General features: G+C 45.1%; 1 protein-coding gene across 1 annotated transcript in view; it reads left to right on the top strand.

Moving 5' to 3' along the window:
* LOC134453799 (uncharacterized) overlaps window positions 1–17121 on the top strand; it is a 58455-nt gene extending 41334 nt beyond the window's left edge. Inside the window, exons 4-11 of the mRNA XM_063204547.1 lie at window positions 4579–4879; window positions 5045–5359; window positions 5469–5744; window positions 6286–6573; window positions 13925–14218; window positions 14854–15177; window positions 15823–15960; window positions 16319–17121. Coding sequence (XP_063060617.1) covers window positions 4579–4879; window positions 5045–5359; window positions 5469–5744; window positions 6286–6573; window positions 13925–14218; window positions 14854–15177; window positions 15823–15960; window positions 16319–16542 — 2160 coding nt within the window. The 3' untranslated portion in view covers window positions 16543–17121. The remainder of the gene's footprint in view (window positions 1–4578; window positions 4880–5044; window positions 5360–5468; window positions 5745–6285; window positions 6574–13924; window positions 14219–14853; window positions 15178–15822; window positions 15961–16318) is intronic.
* Window positions 17122–19294: the final 2173 nt, after the last annotated feature.

Consider the following 19294-nt stretch of genomic DNA (forward strand, 5'->3'; position numbering starts at 1 on the left):
GCATCAAAACTATATGGTGTTGGAGATGAAGAATATGAAAAAAGAGAAATGGTGCATAAAGTGAAACATGGTACAGATAGAGCTCTTGTGACGAGCTGCATGCATGCTGCAGGTGTTTGAGGGCTTTTATCATTGATTAAATCATGAAGTTAAACATGTATTGCTCTACGAATAGCGAATATGTCACCATCTCTCATTGAACTCCATTGATTTTCATTGTGTTGCTTTCCATGATTACAATGACCCTAAACATACACCTAAGGCCAAAGTCGATTGTCTGGAGAGGTGAGAGTGATTCAGTGATTAAGTATGACACCCAATCTGCGTATTTGAAGTGTTTTGAAGTGACTTATCTGCTCATTTTCACATTATGTTCGATAGGCGACAGAACTGTTGTCTTGTGAAAATCTGCCCTGTCTGTGTTCAATAAAGGGTCAATCTTTCTTTCATTTATCTTTGTACACACATTTTCATTCGGGAGGGTTGTAGCTTTCATATGAGAGACTTCTGAAGCCAAGTGATTAATTGAAAGTCAGGTTATTAGCTGTTATTCCAAACAGATGGGTAGGCGACAACTGTTTTGGAGGCGAGTGTATATGGCAGAACAACGTGTGCATGCGGAATTGAATAAGAGGTCAAGACTGGGCCAAATATGTAATATTACGATATTCCGGTCCGATTTAAATGAAACTAACACCAAAATTTGGAGAATGTTACGCCCCACTTTCTGAAGATGGCCAGAAAAAAATAAGTGACGTAGGCGAAGGTTTGCGCTCTACCGAGTGCCCATTCTAGTTTACCACTGTGGTGGGACCTCTAACAGTTCTCTGAGCATCCTTCAGATGTACTGTGTTGCCTGGCTCTTGCCCGCCCTGTAATTCCACACAGCTTTGTGAGCTCCACACAGAGGTCTGGTGAGTACCAGGCTAACTGACAGGCACCTATAGGAGGATAAAATCACAAATTAGTTCTTAGGAACTTCAGAAATTTTAGGGCCCCCACAGGTGAGCTTTCAAACATTTCCCTCTAGAGTGAAACTAAAGAAACCATAGGAAATGTATATGTCTCCGGTTCTCTGAAGGAGAAAGAGAGAGACATCTCTCTATGGGTTACGTGTCATCGTATGAGACATCCAATGAAGCATCTTTGTAATCACTGCCAAAGGCAAAAAGCTGCGAGGACCCATCACTGCTGCTTTCCAAGATGGTATAAAAGCAGGGATCGTGCATGTGTCGGGTCATCTTTAAACCCAATCCTTATGAATGAGAAGGGAATGGAAGAGAGATGTCTCTCAATCTCCTTCAGAGAACCAGGGACATATACATGTCCTATTTTTCTCTTATCATACGAATGTTGTCGACATCTTTCTATTGGGAATATAATCACTCCCGATCGTAACACCGGACTCCCGGTGGGTCACCCACCGCCAGGTCTGTCGTGCATAGAGAAGCCCAATGAGGAAGATTTGGACCCAAGGACACAGCAAGTGGCCTTCGGACTTGACGGGAACCTCCGGGTAATCGGGCCAGACCCTGTACCCAAGCTCCACATCCATGTTCAGCCTTGAACGGGCCAAATCCATAACGCCCACAACTCTGGGTGTGGGTGAAGAGTTCACCACGGGCAGGGAGAGGAGGTCCCTTTTGGGGGGTAACTCCCAAGGCTCAGCCAAAAGCAGGCTAGTGATTTCTGCCAACTACGGACGGCCACGCCATATGGGGGCCACCAAGAACAGTCTGAACGTTCTCTGTGGAGAACTGCTATTAATAGAGCCACCGGGGGAAAGGCGAAGAGTCTCCCGCTTGGCCAGGGGCGTGTCAGGGCATCAGTGCCCATGCCTACGTCACAGGGATCTTAAGAGAAAAACAACCGGCAGTGGGTGTCTTCTTCTGAAGCGAACAGATCCACGTTGGCATTGCCCGAAGTGTTCCTATATCATATCCACCGTCTCGGGATGGAGCCTCCATTCTGCCAAACGGGGTCCCTCTCTTGAGAGCATATCTGCTCCCACACACCTGGCACATGCAAAGCCCTCAGTGAAAGGAAGTGCCCATCTGCCTAGAGCAGTAACTGCATCGCCAGGGAGTGCAACTGCATGGAGCGTAACGGTATATACACACCAAGATATTCACGTTTATGAACGTGTCCAGGAGCATTGCGAGTCCGAGAGGTTCGCGGGCTGCCTTTCACACTGCACAGTCAGCGTCCACGTTCTATCCGAGGCCAAGACCAGCGTAATTTGGCGAATTTCTAGCTAAATTGTGCCCAAACCTAAACCACCCCTAAACCTAACCTATCACGGGGCGTTGTGGAGCACGCTTTAACTTGTAAAGGCGTATTGGACACACATCATCTATTCTATACGCGAGGGGCACCACATGGATACTTGAAGCCATGAGGCCATAACCGCCACCTTATCCTTGTCATTCATGGACAAGAGGTTAAGCCAGGTGTGCCTCAGTCCAACCACGGCCAGAGACGTGGCCCTGCCAGTGGCTTGTTCTGTACAGCGTAACATGCGTAAAATCTCAAAGCTCAAGGCTCAAGGCTAGCGTGGCTGGGCAGAGGATCCTTAGGACCTCACCCAGAGGCTGGCAGCAAAGTGGTCTGATTTGTGACGCAGCTAGGGAGCAGTAGCCGCTAGAGAGGCTGCCCCCAGAGAGGGGACGAGATGGTTAGCCAGGGCACACTCCATTTGGGGAGGGTGGTCCCATATACCACTCATCCCTTCCATGTCTAGCATAGAGAGGCCGCCAACGGAGGATCTGGTCAAAAGCGGGCATTGCCACTTTTGTACCTCTGTAATGAGGTCTGGGAAAGCAGGGAGCACCTTCTGAGCAGGGGGTGCCGCATGTGGGAGATAAAACCCATCCAAGAACGAGCTCTTCTTTTGCAGCCACTAAACACCCAGCTTCCACTTCAGAGTGTGCATCGGAGCGCGCCTGAGAGGAGGGAGGGAAGTCTGTCTCGAGCGAGTCGTCCTGATCTTCCCTTTCATCCAGTGAATCCGTAGCCGCTATTGAAACGCAGTCAGGTAGAACATTGGTAGTGTCAGAGATGGTTGACCGTTGCAGGCTAAACTGTGCGGGCATAGGGGACTTAGCAGCCCCACCGCTGTCCTTGTCAGTGCCGTCCCATACATCATCATCTGACTCGGGGTCATGGTTGATGTGAACCCACAAATGACCAAGCAAGCGAAATCTCTGATGAGGCGATACATTTGCTTAAAGTCAAGAGGAGCGTAGATAATCGGTTAGACAGCGGACAAAGGGGGTAACAGTGGTCAGAGCTAGTCGGAACACTGGGCATAGTGCCGAGCTCCTTAGCTCTTGAGTATAGCTAACAGCTTCGTCACAGCAAAGGCGGGAAAGCCTGCGTGAGAACTTATAACAATTTTGTCGAAACAAAATACCTCGTACCAAGTGACAAAGCCTTCGCTATTTCAATGCGATACAGGCTGCAAACTAAGACTTAGCAACTGTCGAAGCAGCTAAGCTTAATTCAGTCACACAATGCGCCAACCTTGACAAAGACCCCAATTCCAACAAGGCAGAAAGGGGTGATACGACACGCTATATCGTCACGTGGCCACGAATCGCCGATCAACAATCTATAGCAGTTGTCGTGCCGTCACGATAAAGCCCCGTTTTTCGTGGTTCAGCCACACTTCCGCGGCCAATGCATTGGAATGGGCTGTTCGACTCGTGGTAGATTTACGATTGATGGCCCAATTCCGTCAAAAAACTGATTAGGGAAAGATTATCAGTGAAGGGATATACTATAGCATGTATGGTCCATCACACTGTGAAGTAGGCTAAAACAAATTAAGTTGGACAGTGTGTTTTCCAATGCAATGTTCGCTTCTCTACACTCTGCTTCTTCCTTACATTTTCCTGGAAGCTTGACAGGTCCATCAATCGTCAAACAACCACGAGTCGGACAGCCCATTCAAATACTTTGGCCGCGGAAGTGTGGCCCAACCACGAAAAACGGGGCTTCATCGTAACGGCACCATTACCGTTATAGATTATTTTAATTTAGTGGAAACACAACGCATCTCGTGCGATAGGGCTCGGTGACAAGATTGTGGAAGGCTTGACAGCCACACTTACTATAACCACTGACACAGCGATAGTTGGGGAAAGTGATGAGAAAGCTGAAAAACTTCGTAATTGAGCCAGGCACGTTTATAAGTGGACAGTTAAGCTGATGCGAACTCTGGTGTGCTCATGAAAGCGTAGAGGATTAAAGATGACCCAACGCATGGGCGACGCCCGGCAATGATGGGTCCTCACAGATTTCTGGCTTCGGCAGTGATTACAAAGGTGCTTCGTGGGATGTAACCCATAAAGAGATGTCGAACAAAATTCGACTCATAAGAGAACTAGAAGTTACTGACGGATCCTGTATTGTTTAGTGTAACATGCTTTAATGACAGCCTTTTACAGGCCTAGTATACATGTACAGTAATACCAGCCTTTCATGCCCCTCTGTGTTTGTATCTTATTTGTTTCTCAAAATCAACTTTTGTGCTATTTCTCTGTGTATTTCTCTCATCTATCTGTAGCCAGTGGCCAGATCAGGTTGGTGGGTGGCTCTAATCGGTGTCAAGGTAGAGTGGAGGTGTATCTCTCTGGGCAGTGGGGAACTGTGTGTGATGATGACTGGGACATAAATGATGCTGCAGTGGTGTGCAGACAGCTGGGGTGTGGCAGTGCAATCAGTGCCCCAGAAAAAGCCTTTTATGGTGAGGGGAGCGGAGCGATTTGGATGGATGATGTCAGCTGTTCAGGTACTGAGAGGTCTCTGACAAGCTGCACATACAAAAGCAGCCATGACTGTACCCATAGTGAAGATGCAGGGGTCAGCTGCCTTCCAGGTGAGTGGAAGTATTTCATCAGCTTTTGTAAATACTGTACATTTTGAATTAGAAGGAAAATATATGAATACAATCCTTCTGTGTCCCTCTCTCTTTATACCTTAATTGTTTCTCAGTATCAAATTTTCTGTCTCTTGTTGTCTTGTGGTTCTCATCTCTCTGTAGCCAGTGGCCAGATCAGGCTGGTGGGTGGCTCTAATCGGTGTGAAGGTAGAGTGGAGGTGTATCTCTCTGGGCAGTGGGGAACTGTGTGTGATGATAGCTGGGGCATGGATGATGCTGCAGTGGTGTGCAGACAGCTGGGGTGTGGCAGTGCAATCAGTGCCCCAGGAGGAGCCTATTATGGTGAGGGGAGCGGAGCGATTTTGATGGATGAAGTCAGCTGCTCAGGTACTGAGTGTTCTCTGACAAGCTGCTCATACAATAGCATCCATAACTGTGGACATAGTGAAGATGCAGGGGTCAGCTGTAACCTTCAACGTGAGTAAATATATACATCATCTTTAATAAATAAATTCGAAAGGAAAATGTCTTTAAAACAGGATCAAGCGAATCCCTAATGGTGTAATCATGTCTTCTTTGTATGCAGCGATCACCATGCAGATGCAGCTCTCTCGCACCTCGTCCAACTCAGCAGTCTCACCAGGAGAGACGGTTCTACTAAAATGTCAAAGCAGTAGAATCTGTAATACAAACAACATCCATTTATACAGAAATGGAGCCTCCATAAATACAAAGTCTACCACCGGACAGAACTATGTGACCTTCAGTATTAATATTGGGAGTTCTTCTGACCAGGGCAGCTACACATGTGCCATCCCATCATTTTCCTCCACACACAGTAATTCCATAACCATCACCGTAGGTGAGTACACATATCAGCATACTCCAAAAGAGTCTAATGTCTAGTCAGGTTAGACCTAAACAACTATAAATAAGTGCATGCATTTCTTTGAATAAGACAATATGTGGGAAAACATATATTACATGATTATTAGTGTAGACAGTTTCACTCATCCAACATACTGTAGCCCAACTACTGTCATATGACCAGTGTTGGGCAGTAATGCATTTCAAAAGTAATTAATTATTGTAATGCATTACTTTTTGCTGTAATGCAGTAATGTAAGGCATTACAGGGCAAAAAATCTGTAATATTTACTTAGCTACAATGCTAAATAACTTCAGTTACATATGAGCTTGATTTACACTAATAAATTGCCAGATATACATTTAGGCCTACAGTTCTTTTGGTGAAAGTAACTAAAGTACAGTAATGCAAAAGTAGTGTAATGGAGCGTAAAGGATTATTATGAAAAGACAGTAACATGTAATCAGTAATGCATTACAGTTTTTTAGTAACTTGGCCAAAGCTGCATATGACATTATTTCATGTACTATCCTAGTGAATCTGCCAACTCCCAGTCTGTCACTGGAGTCTGGTGCATCTCTGATCTGGGGTCAGTCTGTCCAGATGAGCTGCTCCATCTCCACTCAGCACCTGGGTGGGACGTTCACCCTGCAGCAGCGCTCTGGCTCATTCAGAGACACAAAGAGATCCTCGATACGCTCTGCCATCTTCTCCATTCCTCAGGTGGACTTCATCCATGATGGAGCCTACTACTGCCAGTATCAAACACAGGTGTCTGGAAGAGACTTCACATCCCGTCAGAGTAGTACTGTCAGCGTAACAGGTATCATGAAGAATTTTGTTTGTGTTTGGCCACATATCATATACACATATTACAAAAGTAATAATTAGGAATTAATAAAGAAGAAAGGTCGGAAAGGCCGTGCCAAAGTGTTGACTCTGATGGATCAGCAGCCATCTTGAACGCGTAGGCCTCCAGCAGTTAAGTAGTTTGTGCGCTTTGTATTAGCACATAAGATCTGGTCAAATTTCGTGCACATTCAAAAGGTATAGCTCAAACAAAAATCTGTGACTTGCACACAGACTCTTGTATGGCTGCCAACTGGGAAAATGTGCCTCCGACACCAGACAGAGGCATGAATATGATGTCAAGTCTAATTGAATTGATGTTTATAACCCAGCAGTATTGTTTTTTTATTGTTCTACATTGAACTTTGATAGAAATGCATATTAAATTAACACACCTATGTCACAGGCAAAAGCTCTAAAAAGAAATCCAATTTCTGATCAAGTGATCAACACACTGTTGTAGAGAGTCCTGCACATGGCATTTCATCCCAATTATGGTGATGATTTAAACAAGGCCCATGTTAAACATTTCATGTTACCGGTAGTGTAGTATGGTGGTAATTAAGTCTTTTCAGTGACAACAGCATTCCACTGGCACAACGGTGCACCTTTAAAGTGTATATCTCAGGTTAATTTGTATTCAAAATAATGGAATTCCTCTGATAGTTCTACCACTTCAACAATTATCCATCGTTTTTTTCATGCAACAGGGCATCAGAAAATGAAATATAATGGGGAAAAGTGTGTATTTTCAGTAACATGTTCAAAAGAATTCTAATCTATTGTGTGACGTCAGGCGAGGCCATTCAGTAGCCCGCAGTAGCGGTAGCCCTGCATTCTGTACGGTGTATGATTGAGTTATGCCGTACGGGTATGTAATAAATATCATTGGCAATATTATATCATGACCGCTACAGGGAGCCATGTGACAGTGAGGCAGTAAAATAGCCTACCAGTGTTCGAACTATGCCAAAAATTTCATTTGGGGGGTGGTGGGGGGTGGGGTTACAATTGCGCTTGCCTCAGAGTGCGAGTCTCGAAAGCTTGAATTTGGAGAAGTAGGCCTACCTGTCAGGATCCGGACCCACATGTTACACCGCTGGGCGCACCAGAGCCAGAGGCTGTCGCACCTGCCCAAGCCAAACCCCTGGAGGATGATGCGTCCACTCTAACCGAGACCCTGGCGGGTGAAGCACCTGATTCTTGGACACCGCCTGCCGGTCTTCCAGCGCCACTCGTAACTGGCCTTCCTGCTGATGGTCCACCCAATCCTCTCCTTGTTTGCTCTGCCTCTGTTCCTGTTTGCTCTGCCTCTGTTCCTGTTTGCTCTGCCTCTGTTCCTGTTGGCGCCGCCTCTGTTCCTGTGGGCGCCACCCCTGTACCTGTCGGCGCCGCCTCTGTTCCTGTCGGCGCCGCCTCTGTTCCTGTCGGCGCCACCTCTGTTCCTGACGGCGCCACCTCTGTTCCTGACCCTCCCGAACCGGACCCTGCCTCGCCAGCTCCAACACCTGGTTCGGCCTGTCCTACTCCTTGTCCCGCGTTGCTGATCCCAGCTCCTGCCTGCGCCACCTCTGTTCCTGACGGCGCCACCCCTGCTCCTGGCCCTCCTGAACCGGACCCCGCCTCGCCAGTTCCAGCACCTGGTTCGGCCTGGCCTACTCCTGGTCCCGCCTTGCTGACCCCAGCTCCTGTTGGCGCCTCCCCAGCTCTTGTCGGCGGCGCCTCCTCCCCAGCTCTTGTCGGCGGCGCCTCCTCCCCAGCTCCAGTCGGCGGCGCCTCCTCCCCAGCTCCAGTCGCTCCTCCCCAGCTCCAGTCGGCGGCGCCTCCTCCCCAGCTCCAGTCGGCGGCGCCTCCTCCCCAGCTCCAGTCGGCGGCGCCTCCTCCCCAGCTCCAGTCGGCGGCGCCTCCTCCCCAGATCCTGTCGCCGCCTCACCTGCTCCAGCTCCCGCCTCTCCTGCTCCAACTCCCGCCTCCCAGTGTGCTCCAGCTCCCGCCTCCTGGTCTTCGTCTGTGTTCCAGCCTGCACCGCCCCCTGTGTTCCAGCCTGCACCGCCCCCTGTGTTCCAGCCTGCACCGCCCCCTGTGTTCCAGCCTGCACCGCCCCCTGTGTTCCAGCCTGCACCGCCCCCTGTGTTCCAGCCTGCACCGCCCCCTGTGACCCAGTTCGCTCCCTCTACTCACCCCAACCCAGTGTTTTCGGAAACCCTTCTTATTCCTGTGCCAGTCACCATCCCAGTTACTCTTCCACTCACCGTCCCAGTGTCTGTCCCCATCTGTGTCCAGGTTCCCACTCCTGTGTCTGTCCCTGTTCGTGTTCCAGCACGTTCGGCCCGTTTCCGCTCACCAGTTTTTGTCAATGTCACTGTGACTGTGCCCGTCCCGGTCTTTATATCTGTCTCCGTTCCTGTCACTGTCCCGGTCACCGTGCCTGTCAAGATCCCTGTGTTTGTTCCTGTCAGTGTTCCCCAATCTGTAGTGCCATCCTCCCAACCCTCCTGTTCTCCTCCTCCGTTCGTGTCTACCTGCCCCTCTGAGTCCGCTCGCTCTCCTGCCTCTGCCCTGCCCTCTGCATGCCCCCCTGACGTTGCCCAATGCCCCGAGCCTGCCCGGTTCGCCTCATCTGTTCCTTGCCCTGAGCCTGTCCCATGCTCTGAACTCTGTACCCCTACCTGTTTGACCCCTTCTCTGGCCAGGCGCCCACCACCTGAACTTGCTGGACGTTCCTTGGGCCGTCTGGGAGCCGTCCCTTGAGGGGGGGGGTACTGTCAGGATCCGGACCCACATGTCTTGTTTTTGGACCCTTGTGTTTTGATGTCTCTCCCCCCTTGTGCTCTGTATGGGTTTCCTTGTGTTTTTGTTTACGTTTTTGACCTGTCACCTTCTCTGTCCATGTGCTTTTGTGTTTTCCTGTCATGTGTTCTGCCCCACCCCTCGTTTGTGTCACCTGGTCCTCTTGTCTCGTTTGCCTTGCTTAGTTCTCCTGATTGTTTCCATCTGGTACCTGCCCCTTTTCTCGCTTCCTTGTTATCCTCCCGTTACCCATGCCTGCCTTCAGTCACTGTCTGCACCTGCTTACCTTGTTTGTCATTGCGCTCACCTGTTCTAGTTAGTCTCGTTTGCCCTGGTCATTGTCTCCACCTGTGTCTTGTCCTATCGTCTGCCCTGCTCGTGTCCTTTTGTTATTGGCTTTGATTTGTCCCATTTTGGTTCCTCGTTTGCTCGTCTGCCCTCTGTTATCTCTGTCATTGTCTACTTGTCTCCTTGTTCTCTTGCCACCTGATCCCTGTTGTCTTCTGCCCTATCGTGTGCAACTTTGTAATTGACCCTGTGTATTTATGCCCTGTGTTTCCATTGTCTTGCGTGGAATCAATTTGTCCTGTTGTGTCGAATCGCTGTCCGTGAAACCTGTAAGTTTATCCCTGTATCCTGTAACTGTTATCCCGTGTTCTGTGTAGGCTAATGATAGTTTTTTCCCCCTCGTGGGTTTTTTTTTCTCGTTCCTTGAGCTTTGTTCTGTTCCGAGTTTTGAGTTCTAATAAACCCCTGACCTTCCCTGGATTTTTTGTGTGCTGCATTTGGGCTCTTCCTGAGAAAAACCTGACACTACCATGTGATTTCAAATTTCAAGTAGGCCTACACTACAAATTACGAGACATTGTTAGTATCAACCTTTAGTAGGTCTATCACGCCATTTCAGCATCATGTCCAAGTGGGAGTGTAAGGGTTACAGACGGAGACCCAAATGCAGATCAGAGTTGAGTGTCTTTTATTTTGACAAGCAAAAAGTCACAAAAGCAGGGCAACAGAAACTGGCAGTCCAAAACTCAAAAAATCAGTAGAATGTAAAAAGTCTCAAAAATCCAAGGCAACAAAAAGGCACAGAAGATCCAATCTTCAGAAGCAAAGTACTTAGTCCATAAGCATCAAAAATACAGGAGAAAAAGGTTCAAAAAATAGAAGGTTTCAGTATCACAGTGCAAAATATCCAAGAGGTTTCCAAAAACAGGTTTTCAAGCAATTCAGAGTCCATGAACAAAAAACAAAAGTCCAGAACAGATTCTTAGGTTACTCACGAAATCTTCAGGCATCAGAAAAACAGGCAGATGTGGTCAGACACAGAACTATGGATTCACAAGGCTTAAATAGCACTCCAACAAACACAAAAACCAAGGCAACAGAGAGCACTAATTGCACTCAATAATAACATGAGGGGAAACAGGTGTGGCAAGGGGGCGTGGTAACCCATGAAAACAAAAGGCACATGAGAAACCAAAACAAAGAGCTGTCAAGAAAAAACAGTGGCAGTACAACAGCCAGCCAGCAGGGTGGAGTAAAGTGTCCAAACACAGCAGATCTTAACAGGGAAAGAATGTAAACAGCGACAAATAATAAATAAATAAAACCGTTTGGGTGAATCATTCGCTCCAAGCTTTTTAACGGCAAGGTACAAAGCAGTCGGCTTCTGTAAGAGTGCCAGAGATGATCAAATTCAAAGGACTGCAAAGCAATCTGTCTGGGCACAGCGGAAAGCACCTGTGCGGTCCACGCGGCCGTCAGCAGAAAACGAATGAACCTCCCCTGCAATATGTCAGAGAACATCAGTACGCTGTATGTCAAATGGCGCATTTGCCTACTTGTTTCGAGCACCAAGTTTCATTGTCATTGCCGCGAGTTTCTGACAAACAAAATAGTTGAGCTGCACAACGTGACACTATCATACATACAACATGACGAAGTGCCCCCCCTCACGTTTGACATCCTCGGACCGAAGTCTCATAAGGGGGTAAAGACCGTGAACATAGTGACACACACTTCACAGTGGTGTTGGTGAAAACGAAACGAAGTTGCCTCCCACGGCCCAAACGCAAAATAATGCCGAAAATTGAATGCCCCCCTCAGTTGTCCTGGCTAGGGCAACTGGCGCGTTATCACTGCTTCTTATTCAATGTACCAGCACTTGCATTGTACTCGCGCTGCACTTGTCTCACAATGCAATCGGCTGCGTGCTCCAGGCCAAATAGTCAACTCTCCCACCTTGTGGACACAGGAGGGAACAATTTGAAGAACGCGTTTCAGAGGGACGGACGGACAGACATATAGCCTATGGGACTCTGGGACGCATCTAAAAACGTGGATCCAACGCGCGTAGTAGGAAATGAAGGGTTTATTTGCAAAACGGTGTATCTCCATTTTGGAAAATTTTGGGAAATTGACATTTTTGTACCGGGCAGTAACTATCATGTTCATTCACATTTTTTTTTCATCAGAGTATTTCCTGAGCTAATTGAAGGCAAATGACACATGTTTTGAAAATGTATTACGTATTATTATGAAGTTAGGGTCAAAAAAGTGGTAAAAATGAGTGGAAACTGATACCCACATGCAGCATATCTGCCGTCATTCTGCCCAACAGCTTCAACCAGTTAGCAAAATAATTTTTCATGAACGCATGGAACCCTAGGTACAATACCTGATTAACAATAATCAATCAGATACATGAAATAGTAAAATTATGAGGTAGTTTTTTACACAATTACCGAACATACTTATTTTCTTTGCAAAGCGATATAAGCGACGCACCACGGCAGTTTTGGCCGCGCGTCCCCAGCTGTCGGTCCGATATTTCGGCATGGTAGTAGACCCATCATCGGAGTCGAGGACACAACTTCAACACTCGCCGTTTTCGCGGGTTTCTCGCCTGTTTAAACCCATCTCTTGGACCAATCGTGGTAGGCTATTCTCAATAAAGTCTGTGGTGCTCTCTCTCTCTCTCCCTCTCTCTCTCCGTTTAACATCAGCCACTGGTTTCACCGCGGCTCCACCCCAAACGCCTCCGATGTTGGTACTCACGTTTGCAGGTCTACAGCTGTTGAACTCCGCTGCCTCGTGCGTGATGGTGCTTGCTTATGGAGCTCATAAAAGACGAAGTTTGCAGTTGAATTTGAATAGCCTACTTTGTCGTCGTGTGCTGTGAGCACAATTTCAGTTATTTTTCCGGTCAGATCCTCTTTGTTTATTGCTGTCAGCTGACTGATGGTAAGTTAGGACAGTATAGCGCAGTTTCCCCACGCTTCTCATGTCGTCCGAGATTCAAATAGAATGCAACGTCGTTTTGCAAAGAAAGTGTTATGGCGAATACACCGTTTTGCAAATAAAGTGTTCTGACAGATACACCGTTTTGCAACTAAAGTCATTTTAGATAGCTTTAAAAAGTATGTTGTCAAAATATTTGAATGCCAATAATTTGCACATAGATGAAATGACGTCTGAACAGTCGTTTCCAATAATAAAATGCAAAAGTCAAAAATTGTCGTTTACACCGTTTTGCAAATAGACCCTTCAAATATAGACTGAAAAGATACAACCAAAAGGCTCTAGGCCTACTCGAAGGCTCCAGCTAACGCTGTTGAAAGATTGTTTGTTTTGTTGTGACACTCTGACTTTTTTTTTTTGAAGGAATATAACCGAAATAGTCCCGCCGCCGCGTGGGTTACCTAGGCTATTGATTTGTGATACGCATGTGGGTGACCTTTACTGAAGTTGCATGTAATATATTCTATAGAACAGTCAAAGGAAATTGAAAATAGGCCATGTGATTTTTACAACAGCGGCATTGACTCGGGTGCTATACATTAGCCTACTGATTTGCACCTAGGAAAAGTTTGACGCGATTTCAGCACCATGGACAGTCACTCCACAGTCGAGCGAATAGCACCACATTTTAGGCTACGCAGATAATTTCAAGAGACCCGTTTGTGCTGTTTGTAATTTAGGTAGCCTATTGCATTTAGCTGACACGATGTTGGCAGTTAATTAAAAATGATTAAAAGCAAGCCCAAAAATATGAAGGGACTAAAAAAAGAAGCCCATGTCGCGTAGGCCTAGTCTATAGGCCCAAGCAGAATTTGCAACCCTGCATGAATAGCATTTCTACTAAAACTAGTTGGCCAAAAGTTACCAAATCATTTGGAAGTTTTTACAGTGTCCTGTGTGAGAAAAGCCGCACGATTACCGGTAGTTGCGATCTCTATTATAGACCTAAGGCCTATGTAAAATTCCAGGCAAATAAAATTAGAACGTTCACAGATGGCCTCGTCTGACGTAGTCACCAAGTTACGGTTAAACCCACATTTGCCACAACAAACAACAAAAATCGTTGTTTAACATCGTTTTTGGAGGGACTTATATGTGTGGATCATTTATTGAATACAGTGTGTACACATTGATCCAAAGTAGTGGTTAACCTGCGATATACACAACTTTTTTTACAGGGAGTTTGTGTGAATAGCTGATTAGAAGCATCTCACTCTACATTTCTATTCTAGTGAATCTGCCGACTCCCAGTCTGTCACTGGAGTCTGGTGCATCTCTGATCTGGGGTCAGTCAGTCCAGATGAGCTGCTCCATCTCCGCACAGCACCTGGGTGGGACGTTCACCCTGCAGCTGCGCTCTGGCTCATTCAGAGACACAAAGAGCACCTCGACACGCTCTGCCACCTTCTCCATTCCTCAGGTGGACTTCATCCATGAAGGAGCCTACTACTGCCAGTATCAAACACGAGTGTCTGGACGAGACTTCACTTCCCCTTTGAGTAATATCGTCAAAATTACTGTGGCAGGTGAGATGACGGGAAAATTGTGTTAATACGTAGGGAAATGAGTCATAGGATAACTTCACATACATTTTAAGTTACATTTTAACTTCAACCTTAAAATGAAAATGGGTGGATTTCTGTACCCAGTGAGTGTGGTCATCTTGAGTATTTATTACATTTTTGATGATTTTATGAGCTATTATGAGCTACGCTCAAGTAGCTACATTGTTTTAAATGTCCCCATAATTAAAACAGAATTTGGTAAAACTGCTTTTATTCATTGTGCCCCAACTCACTGGATTGAGCTTCAGAAATCTCTGTTTTTATGTCTGTAGCTGAGTTTAAAGCCTATCTTAATGACACTTTTAAATCTGTCTGCACTTGCTTTTAATCTTGTAATCTCCTTTTATGTTTATTATTTTATGGTTTTTATTGTGTAATTTTATCTCTTCATCCATATTAATTTTATTTCTGTTTTGTCTGTGTCCTGTCTGTAAATGTAAATGTAATGTGTGCTGCCGCCTTGGCCAATTGGAGCCAATTTGGATTGGACTTGTAAAAGAGAACTTTATTCTCAATGTGATTTTATTTCCCTGTTTAAATACATCTAAAATAAAATAAATAAAACAAATTAACCTGCCTCCCCTTTCCCCCCTCAGTGTCTCTGGTGCAGCCCAACATCTCTGTAGTTGCCCCAGATGGAGGGCTGTTCTGGGGGCCTCAGGGGCCAGAGGTGACCAGGGGCCACAGCCTCTCCATCCTCTGCTCTACTGAAGCCCAGTACCCAGGAGGCTCCTTCCACCTCCTCTCGGACGCCTCCAACAGCACCAGGACTCAGAGCGCCCTCAACCACTCAGCCTCCTTCTACATCCCTGAGATAGAGCACTCCCACCAGGGCAACTACAGCTGTGTCTACCAGGTCACAGTGTCCAGCCGCACCTTCAACTCAACACAGTCCGAACCACTAACACTCACTGTCAGAGGTAGGTGGGAGATCTTACTTTATGGAGAATAGGCCTACAATGTTTTGTCTTGTTGTGCTCACTAGCAAAGTTGTCTAAATAACTAATTTAGGTCTTAAGGTGATGATAAGGTGATGATACAATCCAATAGAATTTGAATTAGGCCTCTTACACAGCAGGGCGTGGCGTGGTGGTAGCAAGAAGACAGAAGTCTTTCCGCCAAGTCTTGGGCAGTTTGTTCTACTCTGCGTTTCACACAGGACACCGCAAGCCACCTCCTGTTCCGTCAGGAAATGAACGGCAATCATGATGTTGCCCGGCAACATTCAAAAAGTCTCAAAAGTCTAATGATATCTTTTGCTTTATGCCATGCTAACACAAACATATTCTCAAAGACCAATCACACCCAGGACTATTAAAAAAACTGAGATCTGGAAGGCGACTGTGCTGTCACAGAGCTACGCTTTTTTCCTCATGCCATCTGCTTACTGAATTCCTCCTAATTAAATTGATTGAACACACATGCGCACACATGCGCACGCACGCACGCTTCTTCTGCACACTTGTTTTGCACCGGCCATGCATTTCAATACAAGTGACATGAAGTGTCTCTATGTACTTGACAAATAAATATCCTTGAATGCTTGAATATCCTTTCTCTTCCAGCATCCCTGGTCCCCATCATTGCCTCTGGACTAGTCTGTGGGTTATTCTTCCTCATTGTGATCCCTGCTGTCATCTACCTGGCTATGAGGAAGCGTGGAACCAATGAGGACAGCCTGCCCATGGCAACTATTGCTCCCTGTGAGTCTGAAATGAACCCTAGTGAGCTCATTCAAGCAATACTGAGTAACGTTAAGATTTAGTTGACTAACACATGGGAGGGTGACAAAGAGAACTCAGAAGTATGTTTCACTCAGTTACAAAATAATGAGTTTGTCAGCTCAGCCAGTTACAGCAACAAACTGCATACCAGAATGAAGCATGCGTGTGGTGTCCCTCACCCAAAATTCATGGCTGAGTGTTGAGCAAGGCACCTAACCCTCACATAGCCTCCTACAGTAGCTATCACTGTACATTTGGTTTGGTCACTTTGGATGACAACAATCACTAAGTGTAATGTAACGCTATCATGTTTTTCCTGTTTCCCAATGTACTGTAGCTGTATCTGGCACTGTAAACACCTACGATGGCAGGCCAGATGCCACACCTGCAGATGACAACATCTACATGAACACAGTGGAGCTTGCTGACAGCGGCCATCAATGCGGAGGAGGTGCAGAAAATGATTCGGATGATGACTATGAAAACGTGGACAACTTAAAGAATACTTCAACTGGTATAGACAATGACTATGAAGAGGATGACATCTATCAAAACTACTGAGAGCTTGGCGGGATCTTTGTATTTGGTTATTTACTGTATGTTTATGTTGTGTTGAGTACTGGGTCTCTACACTATGAGTATAGTGTACTTCAACCACTCGTACATTTGAGTTAGAGTAGGTTTAGGATTATGATGATGTTGTAGGGTTCAGACTTGTACGAAATTCTGAATTGAAATTCACAGTAATGCCATAATATGAACACTAGGTGGTAGTGTACTATGTACTCTCAATGGGTGGTGCAGATTAAATAAAAAAAAAATCAAGGTAATGACAAAATGGGAAGACTAGATGGTGCTGTATATTTATCAGTATGTGTCTATTCCCGGCACCTGTTGGGCTGCTTCCACCACCACCTAGTGTTCGTATTATGCCATTACTTTGGATTTCAATTCAGAATTTCGTACAAGCCTGGTAGGGTTAAGATGAGGGTTTGGCACGCAAGTTACTTTTTGAAATATTGTTTTAGAAGCTTAAACGCCTTTATTGACAGGACAGTGTGAGATGGTGACAGGAAGCGACTGGGAGAGAGAGATGGGGGTGGGTCGGAAAATGACCTTGTCCGGAATCGAACCCGGCTCCCCGGTGTAGCAGCACAGTGCCCCATCGTTTGAGCCACAGCAGGGTCGTTGGCACGTGAGGTTTTAGTGCATAATATTATATGGTGACTATACACTCAGTGAAATAAAGAAATCATAGACATTAGATTGGATGTGCATTAGATGTGGATTAGATTTGATAAGACTTGTCAATGACTGGTTCTTAAACTGTACCAGTAAGTACTAGTCAATTCGTTTTCATATACTTTTCATATATCTTTCGTACTTGTTCACATTCATAAAAGCAATATATTGTGTTTGTATTTAGTACTGTAGGTGTTTGTGTTGTTTTCGATGTATATAAAGTTATAAATTCCTTTTATTATACATGTTTTCATAAAGTAAAGAACAATTTTAGTTTTAAGCACTGATACATAATAATCTTGCCATGAATTTACGTCTGTATTTGCTGTATTGCTACAGTCAATGTGGAAAGTATTCACAGCGCTTCATTATCTTACAGCCTTATTCCAAATGCTACAAATGAATCTCTGTTGTCAAAATCCTACACAAATTATTCCATTATGACCATGTGAGAAAAAAATGTCCTGACAGTTTTGAAAATCAAATAAAAAACAAATAAATCATATTTACAAAAGTATTCACAGCCTTTGCATAATACTTTGTAGAACCACCTTTGGAAGCAACTACATTCATTTTTTCATTTCGAAATGAAAAGGGAGGTCATCGGTGTGTTTCAACCTTTCATTACATTGAAATTGTACATTTTGAGTCTGCACCTGGCTAAAATAGATGGGTGTGAGTTTTGAATGAAATCCTATGGAAAGTATCATGATTTGCTTCTGTAGTCACAGTGCATGTTGGCACCACACATTCTTGACGCCATCTAAAGAAAATTTGTTAATCTTGGTCTCGAGAGAGATGAACAGATCAAGGATACAGTATGGATCACTGGAACCATGTCGTGTGGTTTCATGAGACCAAGATAAACAAATTTACTTTAGATGGTGTTAAGTATGTGTGGTGGTAAACAAGTGAGTTTTCAAGACAGTGCATCAGCTGGCTAGTCAACCATGGTTGTGGGACTGACATGGTTTGGAAATCTGAATTACACCTAAAGAAGCATGCATGTCAACATGCACTGTGACTACAGAAGCAGATCATGATACTCCATAGGATTTCATTCAGAACTCACACCCATCTATTTTAGCCAGGTGCAGACTCAAAATGTACAATTTCAATGTAATGAAAGGTTGAAAGTAGGGCTGCACAATATATCGAAAATGTATCGATATCACGGCTTGCGATACACGTATCGCAAAAGTTGGTTATATCGTGATACCTACTTTTTAATTTTTAATAACAGCCAATTTGGTGAAAAGTTTGAAAAAGGTATTAAAAATGTTGACATTTTAAAGTTGATGCTGTATATTAGCCATGTTTTTTTCAGAATAAAAATAATGTTGGAAATAAAACATTGCTCTCAGTTGTTTCATACATGATACAGATACAGATGCACATGATACAGTAGAATGGCAAGTAGAGAGGGGAAAATATATGTATATATTAAATATCGAGAGTAATATCGATATCGCAATATACAGCTATGCAGGGCTGTAGTGATCAAATTAGAGGTGGGTAAACTATGAATTTTTTGATCAGACAGACCGTGACGCGACGCGACGCGTATCTGTGTATCTACAGGTATGAAAATGGGTATGAGGCCAGGCATGATAGTAGGCCTATAAAGTATCGGTATCAACGCATCCAAAATGGTCATTTGTTTAAAAGCCACTAGAACTTTTTGGCATGCACATTCATTTGTCTACTATAAATGACAATTAAAATCTCTTCAGTTAGGCCTATAGGCCTATCACATAATTTGTGTGATCATATGATGCAGAGTGTGCCTTTGCTACAATCCAGGCCTAACACCTATATTGGAGTAGCTCAACAGCATAACAATGCAGCTCAATTTCATAGGCCTATTCCACTTTCTGCATTAGGTTTTTAAAAATAGATTCACCATCATGTACTGTAGGCCCATCTCAGCCATTCCCCACAAAGATGAATGGCATTAGGCTATAACATTGGAAACTAAATATAAAAAACACAACATTTGTGGTTTTCAACTGAATTGATAATGAAGTGCTATTAGGCTACATTTTAGGCTTATATGTTTAGACACCTCACA

The sequence above is a fragment of the Engraulis encrasicolus genome, chromosome 8 (assembly GCF_034702125.1).
Source record: "Engraulis encrasicolus isolate BLACKSEA-1 chromosome 8, IST_EnEncr_1.0, whole genome shotgun sequence".
Taxonomy (NCBI): Eukaryota; Metazoa; Chordata; class Actinopteri; order Clupeiformes; family Engraulidae; genus Engraulis; species Engraulis encrasicolus.